The sequence below is a fragment of the Ovis canadensis genome, chromosome 3 (assembly GCF_042477335.2).
Source record: "Ovis canadensis isolate MfBH-ARS-UI-01 breed Bighorn chromosome 3, ARS-UI_OviCan_v2, whole genome shotgun sequence".
NCBI lineage: Eukaryota > Metazoa > Chordata > Mammalia > Artiodactyla > Bovidae > Ovis > Ovis canadensis.
In genome coordinates, this window is record NC_091247.1 from 116,638,395 (window position 1) to 116,659,085 (window position 20,691).

At 36.0% G+C, this 20,691-nt stretch overlaps 1 protein-coding gene across 6 annotated transcripts in view; it reads right to left on the reverse strand.

The window, feature by feature from the left end:
* Positions 1–5,819: 5,819 nt before the first annotated feature.
* The window catches only part of KCNC2 (potassium voltage-gated channel subfamily C member 2), a 242,235-nt gene continuing 227,363 nt past the window's right edge, over positions 5,820–20,691 (reverse strand). Inside the window, exons 3-6 of one of the 6 annotated variants that reach the window (XM_069584021.1) lie at positions 15,958–16,885; positions 13,729–13,893; positions 8,016–8,110; positions 5,822–6,948 (exon numbers count right to left, since the gene is read on the reverse strand). In XM_069584021.1, coding sequence (XP_069440122.1) covers positions 8,049–8,110; positions 13,729–13,893; positions 15,958–16,885 — 1,155 coding nt within the window. In that variant the 3' untranslated portion in view covers positions 5,822–6,948; positions 8,016–8,048. Of the gene's footprint in view, positions 8,981–13,728; positions 13,894–15,957; positions 16,886–20,691 lie in introns of all 6 variants that reach the window. The other 5 variants (XM_069584024.1, XM_069584019.1, XM_069584020.1 and 2 more) reach the window with 5 other exon arrangements.

Below are 20,691 nucleotides of genomic sequence, written 5' to 3' on the forward strand. Positions count from 1 at the left end.
CAATAAGGGAGAGAGATTAAACTCAACTACACTGAAACATAAGTGGTAGAGTTTTTAAGCCCTGGGGTGAGCCAGTAAAAAGTCCCAGAGGACATTAGAGGGGAGGTTAGTTAATGTGACTGGATCATCGGTGTTTGCTAATTGGCACTTAAGAAACGCATATATATGGAATTTAGAAAGATGGTAATGATAACCCTGTATGCGAGACAGCAGAAGAGACAGAGATGTATAGAACAGTCTTTTGGACTCTGTGGGAGAGGACAAGGGTGGGATGATTTGAGAGAATGGCATTGAAACATGTATAATATCATATGTGAAATGAATCGCCAGTCCAGGTTTGATGCAGGATACAGGATGCTCAGTGCTGGTGCACTGGGATGACCCAGAGGGATGGTACGGGGAGGGAAGTGGGAGGGGGGTTCAGGATGGGGAACACGTGTACACCTGTGGTGGATTCATGTTGATGTATGGCAAAACCAATACAATACTGTAAAGTAATTAGCCTCCAATTAAAATAAATAAATTTATATTTTAAAAAAAAGAAAGGCTCCTACCTTCCCACAGAGACTAGGAGTTAGAGGCGCTGTCTTTTGTGATTATTATATTTCAAAGAAATGGATCCCAGGAACTTGAAAAAAGATATTCCTGGGTTGTATAAATGGTGAGAGCTAGAAGACTTACTCTTCCAAGGGGCAGAGAAAGAATTTACACTAGCAAGTTTTAAAAAGTAAACACCCTAAGAAAAAGGGATGTCAAGGGCCAATGCCAGAAAGAAACACGTGGTTACTTAGAGGGGTGGGATATAGGGCTCGTGAGAGGGAGGCTCAAGAAGCTGGGGATATGTGCATACTTATGGCTGATTCATATTGTTGTAGGGCAAAAACCAACACATACTGTACAGAAATCATTTTCCAATTTAAAATAACTTTAAAAATAGTGTTTTGTGGAATTGAGGGGAATGGTAAGGCATCTTGGTCATAACCATCAGTTGGCAACTCAAAAGATAACATTTGTGATCATGAAACAGTCTCATAGTTCACCTGGTTTAGTTAGAAGGAGGATTATTTGATGGTGTGAGGCTGCAGAAGTTTCTGCTTGTGGATCTCGAGTAAAGCACTTATGTCAGCAGATGCTTTCTAAGCAGCAATTCTGCGTGTCCCTCTTCCACAGGTCCAACATACCGCATGTCAATACCAGGACATTTGGTGCCAAGAAAAAATGATATTAAAAGCAAAAATGTTATTTTACCTTAATATTTTGACACTCAATGTTATGGTTGCTATGTGTTATCAGTTCTAAAAGACAAGTAGGTGGATCTGAGCCTGAAGAAATTTAATTTTGGAAAATGAACCTTATACTGATATCTTTCCTAGGAATCTCATTTTTGTCATTAGGGAATTTCACATTAAAAGGCAACGTGTTCTCAGCAGTACTCTGTTATTTTGTGCTCTTATAATAAATTTTAAAAAAAACTTATGTAAATTCATTTTATACAAATCAAAACAAATATAAAGCCAGCAGTATTTTATATTTTGACAGTCAGCTAGTTCTGAAAATATTTAACATTAATGTAAAAGTAAAGGAAGGATATTACTTTGTCAAAACTGAAACAAGCAAATAAAAACAGAGCATCTAAGAGGAAACTGTCTAAATTCACGGAAGAATATGAAAATTTGTGGTCACCTCTCTAGCATCCCTGTGATGAAATGCAAACCTTTCAAGGTCACCAGTGAAAAGAATGTCTCGTCTTTTTGTGCAGAATTTATTCTAACATGACTTATGAAGCCAAATTATATAACTATTTCTTTACCTTTGACTTGTCCTTTTGCTTATTTCACACTAACTGGCCTTGCTTCAGGCGATATTCAGTGTTTGCTACTTTATCTCTGGCTTTTCTTTGTCTTTGTATTTGCAGCGGTATGTGTGTGTCTGTGTGTGTGTGTTTTGATTGGTACTCTCTTAGTTAGATTCTGGGGCTCTCTACCAGTCATCCATCTAGAATTCTAACAATTTTTTTTAAGCTTCCCGCCACCCAGTGTGATAAGGAACATCTACCGCAACAGGAGAAAATATCACTGTACAGTGTGTAAACTAGTGTCTTTGTTCCAGATAGAAACGAAATTACTGGTAAAATGTGGGGTGTCTGGGAAAAAAAGAAAAGAAAGAAAGAAATACACAGTCAGTCCTTAGGTACTGACTTCATGCTTAAGTCTTTGCAATAAAATTACAGGTTTTGTTTCATTTTTGATGAGAAAATTAAGTATATCTTTAAGTCATATACTTTCTCTTGGCCATTAAGAAATAACTGGTTTTAAATTAACAGTTCAGTTCATTGCTAACAGATCTCAAAAGGAGATAAAAACACAGAGACCACTGATTAAAGTTTAATCAAAGGTTTTAGGAACTACGATCTTCAAATTACATTAAGAAACCTTTTATATCCTAGCTGTTTCACCTCACCATTCACTACTCCTAAGACAAATGTGAAATTGTCACTAATGTCAAAGTCATTTTAATCATTTTGGTGTGATTACAATTCTTTCTAACTCAGAAAAAACTCTCAGTGTTTACCAAATTTATAACAAACATCAAAAATATTTATTTTCCCTCAAAAATCATATACTTGAGTTAGATGTAATATCCTTTTATCACTTTTGGATTATAAGAAATACACTGAGAAATGAAGATTTAAACTCTGGATTTATAATCCACCTACAAAATTACCTTTAATGGCACCTCAATTTGGAATCACATTTGATGGTTATGAAAAAAAAAAAAAGAATTTCCTAATAAAGGTACTTGGCTGATCTGCTAGTAAAAGACTAGCTAACCTATATGGTAAATTCAGTTCAGTTCAGTTCAGTTGCTCAGTCGTGTCCGACTTTTTGCGACCCCATGAATCGCAGCACGCCAGGCCTTCCTGTCCATCACCAACTCTCAGAGTTTACTCAAACTCATGTCCATCGAGTCGGTGATGCCATCCAGTGATCCCATACTCTGTCATTCCCTTCTCCTCCTGCCCCCAATCCCTCCCAGCATCAGAGTCTTTTCCAATGAGTCAACTCTTCGCATGAGGTGGCCAAAGTATTGGAGTTTCAGCTTTAGCATCAGTCCTTCCAATGAATACCCAGGACTGATCTCCTTTGGAATGGACTGGTTGGATCTCCTTGCAGTCCAAGGGACTCTCAAGAGTCTTCTCCAACACCATAGTTCAAAAGCATCAGTTCTTCAGTGCTCAGCTTTCTTCACAGTCCAATTCTCACATCCATACATGACCACTGGAAAAACCATCGCTTTGACTAGATGGACCTTTGTTGGCAAAGTGATGTGTCTGCTTTTCAATATGCTTTCTAGGTTGGTCATAACTTTCCTTCCAAGGAGTAAGTCTGTTTTAATTCCAAGGCTGCATTAAATGATTTTGGAGTGATTATGGAGCCCCAAAAAATTAAGTCTGATACTGTTTCCACTGTTTCCCCATCTATTTCCCATGAAGTGATAGGACCGGATGCCATGATCTTCGTTTTCTGAATGTTGAGTTTTAAGCCAACTTTTTCACTCTCCACTTTCCCTTTCATCCAGAGGCTTTTCAGCTCTTCTTCACTTTCTACCATAAGGGTGGTGTCATCTGCATATCTGAGGTTATTGATATTTCTCCTGGCAATCTTGATTCCAGCTTGTGCTTCTTCCAGCCCAGCATTTCTCATGATGTTCTCTGCATAGAAGTTAAGTAAGCAGGGTGACAATATGCAGCCTTGACGTATATATGGTAAACAGGGGCATGATATTGATCAAATCTACAAGTTTAATCCATGCTCATTTTTTTCTTTGTTATGTTTCATTTGCTAATAATCTACATATAAGTCTTTCGTAACATAATATATATGTCTAGGCCTCATCTCCAGACATAATTTCAAAGGTTTAGAGTTGAGCACTGGCATTTGTTTTTTTAAGTGACATCAACATTTTTTTTGATGCAGAGCCAGGATTAGAGATCAATATTCTAGGTGAAGTTTTCAATGCTTGGAATGATGTCTTACGCATCTGTGCTGCCCTGGACTGCTCTAGTGGAAATTATGGACTTTGGAGAACCGTATATCAATGCAGATTCATCAACTGTAACAAATACCACTGGTGTAAGATGCCGAGAGCAGGGGATGTTGTGCATACGTGGGAGCAGGTGGTAAATGGGAAGGCTGTATTTTTTGCTTAATATTTCTATGAATCTAAAGCTGTTCTAAAATATAGTTCATTTTTTAAAAAAATGAGTGCTAGGTACCTGGGATTCTCAATGGAGAATACATAGTCTTTGAACATTTTAATGTTCAAAGTGCATATTCATTGGCCTGTCACTTTGACATGACAGTTTGATGAATAAAGAAACCATGTAATACTAATGCAATTAAATTATTTAATCTTTATATAATAAAGAAAAATATCATATTCTCAGAAAGTGTTGTTTCAGGGGAGAACAGGAAATACAAGTTAAGATCAATAATAATGATACTGCAACCATGTCAGAGAAAATTTATATAAATCTATAGTATTCATTTAGCTCTAAATGTCTTCAAACATGTTATAAATATTCCAAAGTCCTTGCTTTGTATTATAGCCTTTTAATATAGTCACTGTCTCTTTCCAAGTTAAGTTCACTCTTGCTATCCCATTCATCTGTCTTGTGATTTATTTCAAAGATAAACTGAATATCTTCCCCTTTTTCCTGTAACTATTTAATCTTGATTTTTAATCAAAATTTGATGGCAATTATCATCTATTAAAATGCATTGTTTCCCCATCCTATATAATTTTCCTTTTTACAGCAAATCCTACATCCTGACACCATAGTTAACAACTTTTGTCAGTAATTATATTTAGACAGATTTTCTTTTCTGAATCTTGGTTTCTTAATAGTCTCAATAATCATCAGTCTCTTAATAGACTTAATAATCAATACTCTCTTAATAATCTAGCTCTTTTAGACCTAGAAAAGAGTCAGTAAAGTGTTGGATTTGTCAACCTTATTTCTCTTTTCCATTTTCCCTTTCCTCTTTTCCTGTTGGTGACATAGAATTTACAGGTAAATAAATACATAACGCTGCAATGTAAATGGAATGCCAGCCACGTGTGGTGTACTGCTGAAACACTCATCTGTTACCCAAAAGTGAGACAGAAGTCATATTTACAAGATGAGGCACTTATAAAAGGGTTTCCCAGGTGGCAGTCGTGGTAAAGAAACTTCCTGCCAAAGCAAGAGACACGGGTTTAGGGAAGATCCCCTGGAGTAAGAAATGGCAACCCATTCCAGTATGCTTGCCTAGAGGATCCCATGGACAGAGGTGCCTGGCAGGCTACAGTCCATAGGGTCACACATAGTTGGATACGACTGAAAGGACTTAGCACAAGAAGCTCAGTAGAAATTTAAACCATAAGAAACTATGACACGAAAATTGTGACAAATACATAAGTGAATAGTCTTGCCTCTGTGATCTTTCAACACCAATAAAATGAAAAAAAATATTTACCTCCAGAATCACTGTGATGATTAAGTTGGAAAGTGTAAGTGAAAATTCAGTATTTAGTCATAAAATGCCATATAAAAATCAAATACCATAATAATAATTTTACCACTTCAGAATTATAAGGGAAAAATCACTTAGAAGAGGTAAACACTGGCTACATGTCCAAGGCTTGAATGAAAATGTGACCTAGGTGTGTTTACAAATCCTTTCATCTCAAATTCTTTATTATGCATGAGTGTCTTTTGTTATCACGATGCATAAAAATGGTAGAGCCTGTTGAAAACTCCAAAATAAAGAGACGAGCCAAGGAAAAAACATGAATAATTTATTCAGATATGATTCAAGTTTATCCCCAACTTAGTTGCCTTTTATTCTTCATTTTAGTTAATTACATTTTCACCGTTTATCTTCAAGGTTATGCATGCACCTTGAGATGGTCACAAAAGGTCCATGATATAGGGGTTCATAATTAGGTTGTATGTTATATTCAGAGTCCCAGGGGAACTAATAAATTCTAGAAATACTGATTAAGCAAGATGAATTCTTATATAGTTTCAACTACAACAGTTTTAAAGACAAGTACAAGCTTCTTTGCCACAAAATTCACAAAAAAAGTAATTGATTGAAGAATATCTCTTTTATGCAAAATATACATTTTAGGATATAATTCAATTATTATTCTACTATATACTGACATAGTTCTTGATAATTTAATAAAAAAATACTCTCATTGCCAGAATTTTATTTTTGTAATATTTATAATTGAGGTAACAATGACAAAATACTTGAATCATGAATAATATTAATGAGTTTAAGTCAAATAACTTTTAAGAACTTAAAACAAATCTGAGACTCCAAATGGGTCAATTTGGACAAATAGGCACTGAAAATTTTACAACATAATATGACAAGCTACTATAAGTGGTTTATTAAAAATAAATGATACAGTTAGTGTTTGTGGATCTAACCAACAAAGGAGAAATAAAGGAAATTAAGACAGACCTATAGTATACCAATATCACTGCTTTTATGATCACAGCACAATCTACTGCAGGTCCACAAAGGGTAATTCACAGAGGTGTGGGCCTTACTTGAAGCTCCAGAGATGTTAATCGTGACTCTGGCTTTCTTTGATGTGAGATGGCCAAAGCTGTTGACCCATGCATACATGTTGGTATTTACAGCTGTTTCACGGACACCAGCCAGTCCTCAGCAGACCACTCATATGGGCAGCACCAAATGAGTTCCAGCCACAGCTCTTGCATAGGCTTCTCATGCCTCATGAAGACGCCAGGATCTCTTCCAAGTGCAACCTGGTCACGTCAGGGCACATTCAGCAGCAGAAGTCTGTTTCCAGAACAGTCCTTGGTATGGCTAAATTCCACTGTCCCTTTTTCAGCAGTCAAAAATCCATGATAAATTCTGTATAACACTGCAGTCAATAACAGCAGCACCAGACAGTATATTAATTCCTTTACCATAAAGTTGTGTTTAATTATAACTTTCTATGTGTAGTGTTATCAAAAGCATCACTGAATCTCTAAACACCAGTTGTTTACGTCTGGGTAAATACATTGCTGTACAAGGTCTCTTGACATGCAGGTCATGCTCTAGGACTTGGGGATATAAAGTAATACATGTTATGTGGCCAATTCTAAAAGTGACAACTGTCTCCCTAACTGGAAATAAACATGAGCATTAGGAATCAGCAATCTCAAGGATCCTAAATGCCTTAAAAATATTGTTTACCTCTCAATTTATAGTATGGTATTTTCTTCCCTCTCACGTCCAATACATCACACACACTACCGCTATTGCATTTGTAGGGATGTGCAAACAGAATGTCTTCCACTTGGACAGAATAAGACACCCTGAGGGTTTCACTGGTGTGTCCTGATGAATTCTGGTTGCTAGGTAGTAGAAACTGACACTGCAGCAGGCAATCAAATGCAACGGTAAAACTGCTGCTTAAATCCTGCTTCTCAAAAAGGTTCACAGTACTGATTAACTTAGGTAGTCTATGGGGCATCATTAATTTATACACAAAGCAGAGAGGCTGTTCCAAGTAGTGAAGAAGGCAAGGGGCAGGGGAGAAGACCCAATACTAAAATCATGAACACCTTATCAAGGCATTTCTGTGCTTCATGGAGACAGATGGCATATACATATAAGACAGGGAGCTAAGACATACGGACAGAACAACATACAGGACAAAGCACCTGATTAAACACTGCCTGAAAACCTGATTAATGCTGTCACTCGGGAATTTAAGGCTGGTCAAGAAAGCTTCCTGTGAACAACAATGCTCTTTGTTGTTTGCAAAAAAAAAATAAATTAATTAAATAAAAGAAGGGGGTAAAAAAGACAAGAATTTTGAGTGGTATTTGGCACCCTGACTCTGAAAACGATGACAAATTCTGGGATTAAAAAAAAAAAAAAATGAGTCTAGTTCCAAATAGCAATTCCTATCTGAACGATGCAAGCCTGGCTGGCAGTTACCTTTCTCTCATGTTTTGTGCCTTCCCCAAGCCATTAAGTAAGAGATCTGGCCTCGGCTTGCGTGTAACCAGTAATGACAATCTCTTTGCAGTTATCTGTGTGCAAACAACCAGAGACATTCAGAACTCCAATACAGCATTTTGGAAGAAAAGTAAATCAATCAAGAAATTAAACTATTTAAAACAAAGGTTTTTTTCAAAGAATTAATAAAGAAAAAAAATTGTCAAGGAGAAATTCACCCTCCCTGCCCCACAATTCAACATGCAGAACAGTCAACCAGTGCTTTCACATCAGCAGGATGGTTCGATGCAAGTACACATATCCCGAGCCCTCTGCGGTCCCCGAACTCTGCGACATTGCTTTCAGGTGATAAAGACAAGATGGTCCATGCAAATGAGCTGACCAAAGTCACGTTGTGTGCATTCAAAACAGAATCCCAGACATCTTCAGAATGGTTCAGAGTCACAAGAAATGAAGTCCCCATGAAGTAGCTGGCATTTGGAAGCACAATGATATAAATATATCTCCCTGAAGATGTGTTTATGTATTAGGCTACCCGCCAATATCTGATGCTATCTGTCATTTTATTGCGAAAGGAGATCAGGGCAATTCATAAGGAGAAGTGGTAGCACTACAAGGATAAGATTCGTTTAAAGCCAGGATAAGATTCGTCAGCTACCCAAATGGCATTTCTGACCTCAGATAGTAGTATCATGCAGGATTTATACTGTATTAATGGCGTCTGGAGTAACTCTACATTTAATTATTTCCATTATGGGGTAAACAGTACTTGAATTAAGACCATTTAGCCAACTGATGCAGTTTGGTTTACAAGATAGATGGGATGGGAGATCGAGAGCGCCTCAGAGGACAAGGAGAGTTGTAAGGTGAAGTTACTGGAGAGAGCCTCAGAGCATTGCCTGCCAAGCCCGCTATGTTGTTTAAGCTTCGGGATTTTTCATATCCTTTTATGGAAAAATGCACAGACATCAGTTGAATTCAACCAGAAAATAGACACAGACAAACAATATCATGCAGGGTAATCAAAGTGCTATTTTTGAGCTCAAAGAATTCGCTTACAAAGAATTCAATATTGAGACAATTTACAACTCTAAAAAAAAAAATGAAGCTTACTGTAGCTGTCATTTCCAAAAGATTAAGCCAGCTATCACAAATTACTATTGTAATACTTCAAAATCTATTCTTTTCCAAATATAGTTTGTATTGATGCAATTTTGACATATTCAGTATCAGAAAACTTTTAAGAATTATGCAAAGCAACTTAAGTAAGATATAAATTTGGCTAACATTTTTAAATTTCAGAATATGTCCCTGAAAAAAAAATAAATGAGCTGTTTTTTCTCTTTTCATTCTTATTTTAGTATTCACTAAGCTAATAAAGCTTGCTTAAGTTTAAGTGGACAACTCTTTCCCAGCATCTTTAATCTTCCAGCTTTATGGGGTTAAAAAGATGATTCGTCAATAATGGCTTTTAATGCCATTATCTAGGTGATGTAGAATGAATGCCTATTTCTAATCCCTTGTATTAAAAAATAAATAAATATATAATATAAACTGAGTCATCATTTCAGTAAACTTAAATCTGATTTTGATTATATATTTTCAGCTGATTCTTCCCTGCCAGGAATGAAGAATAATTTGATATTAATCCACTTTTTCTTCCTATTATCTTGCATTCTAATCTTCTGTTCATAATAATCATTGACTTACAGAATCCTTCCCACTTACAGGTCTTTCCAACAAACTTTAACCCACTGATTTGCCTTAGCTGCTCAACCCACACCACATCAAGGACACTTTTAGGAGGAGTATAGATTGTGGTATTTTTTATTAGAAAAGACTAGAGGCAGGTAAACGAGGTAGTGAGTACCTACTGTAAAAGTAGAGGCAAAATTGTCTTAAAAGGCAGGCAATCATTAACTGAAAAAACAGGCATTATTATACAATTCAGTAAATAAATGTTCTGACAGCTCCACTGAAAAAGTGTTATAGATCCGGAAAATGAAACAGCTCTGCTGTGGGGTAAGGTTTGACTAGTAGGAACCCCCTCTCTACATACACACCCACAAACTTTCAGCAGATTAGATGTTTTCTTTGATATTTTGTCGATGAAAATTTACGTCATCCACTGATTACAGTAAAGTTCTCTAGGACGTAATTTCTGCTAATGAGAAAATTATCTGCCTACATGTTTTATTAGTATTTTGAGCTATAACGCATATATTTCACTCTGCTCTGCTGGGTGATGGAACAGTTAATGAGAGAATGTCCTAAATAATTAAAAAGGAATTGCAAGTCATTCACTCTTACATAGGGACCTTCACATTCCTAGAGGGCTAATTATCATTCCTCTTCTGTAATGCGATTGGAAATATAACTAGGATTGGAGAAAGAACAATTTATCCAAGTTGACTTGGATTTTTAGTGTAACCTAAAAATGTAAACTAGACTATAAACATTGATTGGTTTTGATTAAAAGCAACCTCGTGAATATACATGAATCAAAGAAGTTGCTAATAACTATAAACCATCCTTGTAAAAATAAATATCTTGTTCCCCACAATAACCGTGTTCCCTATGAGACTTCCAAAAAAGGTAAAAATCTGTTTAACAATTTATATTAATCATGTTATTTACATGCAAATCTTGGTTGCCCTTGCAAATGTTTAGTTACTTTTCTGAATTATAGTCATTAAGATAAATATTATTTATTCTGTTTATAAGTCTTTCTAATGATTTCAGTGTCCACTTGAGAAGGGTTCCCTTATAATTTAGTAACAAGTATTTAATTAGTAAAATTATGTTTTTCATATACATTTATTCTTCCTTTATTCTGCAGGTTCATTATGATTAGAAAATTTGACAAAATTTTGCCTCATCAAGCTTTTATTGAATGGAATGACTGAAAATATAATTTATGAGAATAAGCAATACTGAACTCAATCTGAACTAACATCTAAATACATGATATACACTTTATACAGCTTTTAAAAGCACATATTTGTTTGAGGCAATATTGAAACTGCCTATTTGTGCACTATCAATGAGATGTTTATGTTCATGTAAAATGATATATAAATAAAACTACTGTATAAATAAAATCATAGGTTCTAAGTTTTGGGAGTCCATTCTTTTAGGTAATCCACATGTTTTCTTAATGTATGCCCAACTGCATTTACACTTGTTGATAGAAAAAGAAAACAATCGGAATCCAGTCATTTTTCTCATCTATATAGGGGAGAATTTACATAACTCAAAAATCAGGTCAGTGTAGGAAACCATTAGAAGCATACATATGTGAGTGGGAATAATAGAAGACATCTCTAATCTATATAAAGGAAACAGGAGAAGAAATGAATGGATTTCTAATAGACATGACAGAGAAAACACTGAGAAGATTAAGTAAGAATAGCCAGAAATGTTACCAGATCTAGGAAAAAAAAAACAACAACACAGATCTACAAAATAACTAAGCAAGAATGAAAAAGGATTTGCTTATAGTGAGAAATGATGAAAAATAAAAAGCTCATAGTTGGGTTTTCAAAGATGCTCTCATTGATAGAATTTGTATTTGTGAAATAAGATCACATGTATAATTTTCTTATATAAACACAATATCTTATTAATTGCTTTGCTATGGAATTTTGCCATTTTACAGGAAAACTATTACAGGTGCTTTATAGTTTTCAAAGTCTTCTTAAATATGTGATCCCCTTTGACAGTTTAAAATTCAAAATATTATCTAACATAGAAGAAAAACATTCTAGCTAGAGTCTTAACATGTAGCCCTAGTATAAATATTGCATGTGATATTTTATTGAATGATGCTTAAAGTATATCCAAATATAACCACATAATACATAAAAATACATATATACACATATGGATATATGTATATACATATATAGCGATTAAGATTACAAGGCACTTTAAGTACTATATTCTATATTATTAGTTATATACATATATTTTATTTAAGTACTGTGATAGAGTATTAATTATAAAAATATTTTAAAACTATTGTAACAATATAAAATAGTGAAAAATCAGATAATTGACACACATTTTGGTACAAGAGATAGATGCAAAGAGTGACAGTTCTTGGAATGAAGTATAATTTAAAATATTACACATTAAAGCAACAAAAGAAGAGTCCTCTGTCTTCTCTTTTGTATGGAGACAGAAAGAACAATGTAAAGTGCTCAGAAGAAACAAAAATGAAGCACAACATGGGTAATGAGCTATTTCAGAGGAAATAGGCTTCATAAAATAAATATTTTAGACTTAAAGCGGTAAAGTATTCTGTAGGGAGAAACTGCAATGAATAGCAAAAAAGCACAATATTTTTAAAATGTAGTTGCACTAACATGAAACTTTTAGAGTGGCTTTTCATTCAAATTCAGTCAACTGCCTAAGAAATTATTATTTCTTCATAAGAAATTTGTAGTTCTTTCTCTATTCTGTCAGTAAATCGAGTAAAATAACCTTGGCACTAAAGCAACTGGAATTCTCAAAGTAGAAGGTGTTCTAAGAGCATACGAGAACTTTGACAAGGGTGGGTTATAAGTTTCACGAAACTAACTTCTTGAGGATAAAAAGGGTCCAATTGTTTGGTTGGCAAAGTTTAATAAAATGAAAATGAAAACTAGCACCTAAGGAATCATCATAGATGGTTGATACAATCTAGGGAAATAAAACCACATGCTGGAGTACAGCTTCAGTATCCTGCTATATTTCTTAACCAAGATGCCTACCTAATACAATGTATCCATTCAACAGATATTAAGTATCTTCTATGAGCCAGGAATTGTTCAGGGTCAATTAAAAAACAATAATAAAATGATTACTGCCCAGAAGAGAAATTTTATAAGTACATTTTACAAAATGTACAGTACAGTAAGTAACCTTTCCACTGATTGGCTATACTGTTCTGTATGGCCAGAGGATCATGTACCTTAGCAAGCTCCTGACATTGAGATTAATTACTGGGGAAAATTTGCCCAAACACTGGATAAGAGACCATTAAGTGAAGTTGCTCAGTCATGTCCGACTCTTTGTCATCCCATGGACTGTAGCCTACCAGGCTCCTCTGTCCATGGGATTTTCCAGGCAATAGTACTGAAGTAGATTGCCATTTCTTTCTCCAGGGGATCTTCCCGACCCAGGGATCCAACCCAGGTCTCCCACATTGTAGACAGACGCTTTACCGTCTGAGCCACCAGGATAAGAGACCATTACAGTATGTTTAATGCTTTACTTTAAAGAAAAAGCTTTATTATTGTTTTATAATTATCAACCATGTGTCAAACAGATGCATAGAGTTAATTAGTGAGTTTAATTCATTGAAGAAAAAAGATAACTTTTCAAGGCTGCTGAATATATTATATTAAAACAATTAAATGATTGACTTAATTATTAAATACTTCATTACAATTCTGCCCATAGATAAATGGAAAACCAAAACATAAAAAAAAAGAAAGGGTGAAATGTCTTTCAGATATGACAATCAAGTTGGCTGTCATGATACATATTTTTAAATGTTTATAATGAGATAAGATGTAATGAGGCAAAAAGCACTATGATGTCATAGTTGTTCCTAGAAAATGATGAATGAGCATTTTACATCACTCCATACATTTGCAGCATTTAATTGCTAAGTCACCTGTCAGGATGTGATGAAATGCATGCCTACCTTTCCTGATCCCTCCATCAGAGGTGCACGTGTAATCACCTGCCGTCAGCAGGAAACATGTTTCCCCTCTTCTGTGTCTGTCTCTGGTACTAGAGCGCCTGATGGGGAGCCTTTCTGGGGGTGATAATGGCGGCTCACTTCCTGCACTGTCGTCACCTGATAACACTGGTCACAGCGCCGTGCCCATTGACAGACAGTGATGATGAGGAAATGAGACAATACAAAGAGTTTACACCGAATGTCCATAGTACAGTCACTCGATAATACAAAGTACAATAATCACAACATGATAAGAAAAGAATTTTCATCACTCGTCACAAAAACTTACATGGAGCAAAATGGAAATGTATTGAAAAGGAGAGAAATGTTCTCAGGGAAATTTTAATTTCATGTTGGATTTTATCTAATATGACAACGACTTTTACAAAACTAACATGATTCAAAGTAAGTGTGATTATGTAGTAGCACACAAATTAATATCTTTCCACTTTTGACAGGTTATCTAGATACTGTACGTCTTTAAAAATGGAGCCTACTGAAGGAAAAACTCCTAAGTAAATAATTGTCTTTGCAGTGCTAAAAGACATATGCTTTCATTATTTTCTGAAAGTAATTTTTCCCAAATTTTATAATGAAAACAATCCCAAAGTTTACAGACTTTGTGTCCAGGTTCTCTGTTTTGAAGTGACGTAGTATTTTTGAGCATAACAATGGAACAACATCACCTTCTCCAAACGCCCTTGAAACGTTTACGTCTAAATACTTGCCAAAGAATTTCACGTCCTATAGCCTAGATGCTAGCTGGTAACAGTGCTTGCCCAAGCTGAGAGTGTGTCCTCCTTTTCATGCCCTTCAGAAAAGCTCTGCACAGGTACCTCAGAACAATCCAATAAGGGCAGCAACGCAAACTTTCTTTCACAAGGACATTCCTGGACAGCAACTCTCAGAAACATACTGACAGAATTTGCAAAACAATCTACTAAATAGACATAAGGACTTTGAATAAAATCTTTTAAAAAGCAGTTCAGTCCCAGTCAAGTTCCCCCCCACACCCTGCCACCATTTAATCCATAATAGCTTCTGGGAGCTAAGGAGGCAACCTGTGAAAATGTCACTTGCTTTTTCCATTTGTATGCTAGTTTGCCTGTTTTGTTTAATCAGTGTTATTTCTAAATAATGCTAAATTATTCACATGAGATTGTCATAAATTATTTTTCTACAGGAAAAAGATTAAACTATTTAAGTTATAGGGAATGCATATATTTAGCATTTCATAGATGACAAAAAATTAGTTAAATTGTGAGGTCTACAATATACTTCATCTGTACTAGACATAACAGATTAGAGAAGACACTATTTATCACTTTGGCAAACTGAATGTCAATTTACAGTCAATTAACTCTAGATTATCTATGGCTATAGAGAGAAGTAGGAATTCAACTCATTTCAAGCAGGAATTTATCCAAAATTATATTCTGGAAGGGAAAAGAGACCAGTGCAGAATGTATAAAAAAGGAAATCCACAGAGAAATTCAACCTTCCTATTGATTAGCCAAAGCAGATCCTCTAGACCCTGCATAATGTTGGGCTGATTGTACTACACAGCACTTTACCCAAAGCAAAGGAATTATATTGAAATAGCCTAACTTAAGAATAATGAAAACTTAATCAACCCTCCATAATATTAATGAGGAAGACCTTTCCTTTCCAAAGGGCACTCTTACATATCACCTCTTCAGTGTTTAGGCCTTTGAAACGTAAACATCCATTCTTTTTACATAACTTCTTCTTGTGAATTAGGTCAAAATGCATGGCCCCGTGTGGCAGAGATAAAACTGAGACAAACACACCAAGCCAAATGATATGGAGATCAACATTTTGAGAATGAAGGATGGAAAATGTCCAATATCATACCGCCACATCGTGCAGGGAAACAAAGAAACAACGGCACAAAAGCAACACACAGGCAAAAGAAAATATTGGCGCCGTCAGCACAGCGCATTCCCGTCAAAGCAGGAGAACTCTATAGACCAGCTATGTGGACTTCTACTTAGGATTCATTTAGAAAAGCTACAGTCTAGCTATCTACGAGCCTGACACAAACAGATTTTGTAAAGGGGTAGAACTGAAAACTCCAAACATTTGCAGAAAATGAGAAGGTGCCTTCTACTTAAGGGACATACTGGTCTATAAAGTATTTAATGGCATGCATTTGAAACCGTGCCTTACCTGATCTGTTATGTTCCAGAAGCCGATTGTCTTTGCCCAGACACGTGTCACCCTGTTTGCTGTTGCAGGCCATGTTTAATTCTGTCTTGCAAAAAGTAGGCGAGCTTGCCTGAGGAGCAGGAGGGATGTGCTTCTTTCTTTTTCTTGGAAGCTTCTGCTTCGCCATTGCCAAGGAGTAGTACATTCCGAAGTTGTTGACAATGACAGGCACTGGCATGGCTATTGTCAGTACTCCAGCCAGAGCACACAGGGCTCCCACCAGCATCCCCGACCACGTTTGGGGGTACATATCTCCATAGCCCAAGGTAGTCATGGTCACTACAGCCCACCAGAACCCAATGGGGATGTTTTTGAACTGCGTGTGCTCACTAGCTGAAGGGTCGTTGGGCTGGGCACCCACTCTCTCCGCATAGTAGATCATAGTAGCAAATATCAAAACTCCTAGAGCCAGGAAGATTATGAGCAGCAAAAATTCATTTGTACTCGCTCGAAGAGTGTGTCCAAGCACCCTCAAACCTACAAAATGGCGGGTGAGCTTGAAGATCCTCAGGATCCTCACAAATCTGACCACTCTGAGGAAGCCAAGTACATCTTTAGCAGCTTTAGATGAGAGCCCGCTGAGGCCCACCTCTAAGTAGAAGGGTAGGATGGCCACAAAGTCAATGATATTCAAGAGGTTTTTGACGAATTCAAGTTTATTGGGGGAGAAAACAATACGGACTAAAAATTCAAAAGTAAACCATACCACGCACACTCCTTCTATATACGTCAAGGCAGGATCCGTTTCAATTTCATACTGTGGAACCACACTGGTGCCATTGGTGACCGATTCTGTCTTGTTTTTGACAATATTGAAAGCTTCGTGCGTCTCCAGGCAAAAGGTTGTGATTGAAACCAGGATGAAGAACAAAGAAGCAAAAGCAATAAACTGTAGAGAAAAAAAAAGAAATAAAAGAAGAAACATAGAATGATCTGAACCGTAATATACTTCAATCCAAGTCTAAGAGCACTTCCTGTAGATGAAGAAGTATAAACATGTTTTTTGGAGATTTCACTTGGGATGTTACTCAACTGGAAGAACTCAGACATGTAGGTAACATCCATTAGAGTTGCACAGGAAGGATGTTTCAAGCTTTTTTTCCAGCTTATATAGATTAAAAGTTTTGATTTATGTTGGAAAACAATTTGACTCTTTTGTGTAAGAAAAAGAGCAAAAAAATAAAATCCTTGCAATCGAATGTTAAAGGGCAGCAGGCTGAAAAAAAAAAAAAATGTAGACAATGGCTCCAGATATTGGTTACGATCCTAGAAATCTTCGTGTATTAGATCCAGATTGACAACCATAAATATAAGGTGCAGTCTACACTGATGGAAATTTGGAAGCCACCCATATTAAACTGCAGGCTTCTTCTTAAATGTTCAGATTATCATGAGGTGTGAACATGAGAAAACTATCTGAGCTGTGCTACCATTTATATCAACCAAAGGTGAAGTCTTGCAAACCTAAGGAAGAAGAGTTGGCATTGAGACTGAAGGGAGAGAAAGAATAAAGGGACAAATTAACAGGCATTCTTCCTCTCCTGAAAAAGAACTTCAGATGTTAGAATAATATGTTAAAAAGTTATAAAATATATGTTATACAGGATTTTTAAAACTCAACATTTTTTGGCCAATAATATATGACTAATACACACACTTACTAATACAGAATAATAATAAAAGCTCCCACTTATATAGTTCTTACTAGTACCAAACACTCTTCAAAGCAATTTACATAATTAACTCACACAATACTCATAAGGGCACCACACTGCCACCTTTTATGGTCACAGAGTTTGTAACTTTTCAAAGTCATAAGATTAACCTGATAAGTTTTGCCCCAGATTCTGTTCCCGTAACTACCAAACTCTCAGATGTAGAATACAAATATGTCAAAACCTTTATTTATTTTAGGATCACATTCGTTTTAATATGAAAGATCTGAAAATCTGAGACCCAGTGTCATGTGAAGCGCATAACACTGCTGCCAGCTGTCAGCACCGGAGGCTTTCAGAAAAGCTGGCAGATCCCTGGCACTCTCTGAGTGTGCTCAGACTGGGCATGCTCACTGAGCATCAAGAGACTCCCAAGGGTCCTTGAATATCTAAACAAATGAGTTATTCAGGAGGAAGAGGTCATCAGTCAAATAGAGGGAGATCTTTTTTAGGAATAGTACGACATGTCCCGAACCCAAAGCTCTTCCCTAATACCCGCTTCTCAACTAAACATTGAAAAGATCTAAGTTTCAAGAAGAGATTAAAATCATCTCCCTTTTTCCCTGGTTGAGTTTCAATGTAAGAGATACACAGATCTTGCCAAATACATGAGATACACAAAAAGACAGAAAAAAAAAAAAATCTTAGGACTGAGATTATCTGCCTTAAAGAAACTTCCCAAGAGGCAGGGGAAAGATAGGGGTGAAGGATTAAGAGGTACAAACAATTATGGATAAAATGAGTAAGTTATAAAGATATATAGTACAACTTAGGGAATACTATCCAATAGTTTTAATAACTATAAATTGAATACAGCTTTTTAAAAGTTGTAAACCACTATGCTGTATATCTGAAACATATAATATTGTACATCAACTATAACCTCAACGAAAAAGGAAAAGAAAGTGAAAGTGAAGTCGTGTCCGACTCTTTGCAACCCCATGGACCGTAGCCTACCAGGCTCCTCCATCCATGGGATTTTTCCAGGCAAGAATACTGGAGCAGGTTGCCATTTCCTTCTCCAGAAAAGGAAAGAACCACCCCAAATTATGGACTAGTTTCTCTGCAGTGTGCTAGTAAAGTACATCATTCATATTAATATTATAAGTCATGTAAATCAAGGCTTTGCCTTATTTTTCCATTCCTATCTTCCAACTTCCCTTGGTTTTGACGTTACAGTTTGACTATGATCTTTTCCAGATATACTGTGAGATGATGGCATTTTTTTTTCACTTAGTTTTTCCTTCATACACATAAATATACTCTTTTTAAGTCAACTACTTGTTCTAACACTCAATATCACTAGGACCTCACAGAGTCTTTAAAATATTACATCTTTTGGAGAAAGAATCAATTATCTTTGATCTGTGTGTCACTTCTTTACCTAATCACAGTTTCATCTCTGGATCTGAGAGTCACGCTCGTTTCTGACTCCACCCTGTTCTTTTGTCACTAGAGCCTCAGCAGTGTGACATACTGAGTCCTCCACAGCCATTCCCCACACATCCCACCACGGCATCCAAAATTTTAGGCTAAGCGTCTAAGGGTTTAGTGGGCAAATTCCATCTGTGCGATGTTAGAGAGTACAAAGCAGTTAAAGTAAACTGCACTTTTATCTTTGATCCCAGTGTTTCTGAGTCAGCATTTTCTCTGGCTAAACTAAGTTTTCAGTCTCAAATGCTGTCCACCTATACTCTGTAGAGAATAGAGTGGGAACTTCAATGTTGCTCATTCAAAATTAGTCCTGACTTACCACCTCTCATACAGCAAAGACAGTTTTCAACCATACTTTTATGCTCATCAGTATAAAGTGCTAAAATCTTTTCCAGTCAGATATTTTCCCCTAGATTTCATTCATTAATTCAACAAGTATGTTGAGTGCCTCTGTATGCCAGGCCACAGGGATAGGGCCTTACTTTAACAGTAGTAAACAAAACACAATCCCATCCTTTGAGGAACTCACAATCCACTAGGCATACAGACATTAAATATTTAACTACACAAAATTACACAATTGCAATTATAATAAATTCAATGAAAGGAAAAAATGACCTAAAACTTTATTTAGACTGAGAGGTTATAGAAACCTCTGAGAAAATATCAATAGACTGGACTTTGAAGGATAAGCGGAGGTCAACCTGATAGAAAGGAGAGATGTGTATCACACAAGAGAGAAGTTTTAACAAAAATGTCTGGAATTTCTTAAGTGATGCCTTGAAGGGAACACCAAAGGAAGAGTAGAGTAGACTTTTCAGGTCTGCCTCTTTTGCACAAATTGTGATGAACAAATCCCAAATTAGCACGGAGATCCTCACTTTTCAAAGGTTTTAAATCAACCAAAAATATTACCTGTATTTGAATTTAAAATGAGACTGTAAGGTGACTTTTGAGGTTTGAGTGCTGGTAGAGTCCCTTTGGACTTTCTATATTGGGAGACCTATAGAATTAACCTGTCTTAAATTATTGCACCAGCCCCACTGACTGGGATAAAGTGAAAATAAAAGATGGCTTGTAATTTAAAGCACTATGAAAATACTTGAAATCATTATTACCTCAGTAAGAATTACTGGAACTTACTGTTTATGTTCATTAAACAAGTTATGTTACCAGGAAAAGGTCAAAAAAGTCTTAAGATACCACACTAGGTGGCTAGGATTTAAGTAACATGAATCATTTTGAACTAGGACATTATTTAAATACCCGCCTCATATTTCCAAAACTGTGCTCACATTCATTATAACACACCTGGGCAGCTTACGTAAATGTGAATTTCTTAGCCCTACATCAGATGTCAGATTCCATTGTTTGGGGAGATGGAATTTGCATTCTACAGGCTTTCTAGGTGATTGCTATGCATAGTATAGTTTGAAACCTCTGTTCCCGTGTTTTTTCAACAGACTGATAATACAAGATGGATAATTGATTACTAAGTGAATTGGAGTAGTTTTTAAATTCTAAGCATTTGTAGACTCTTAAAAGA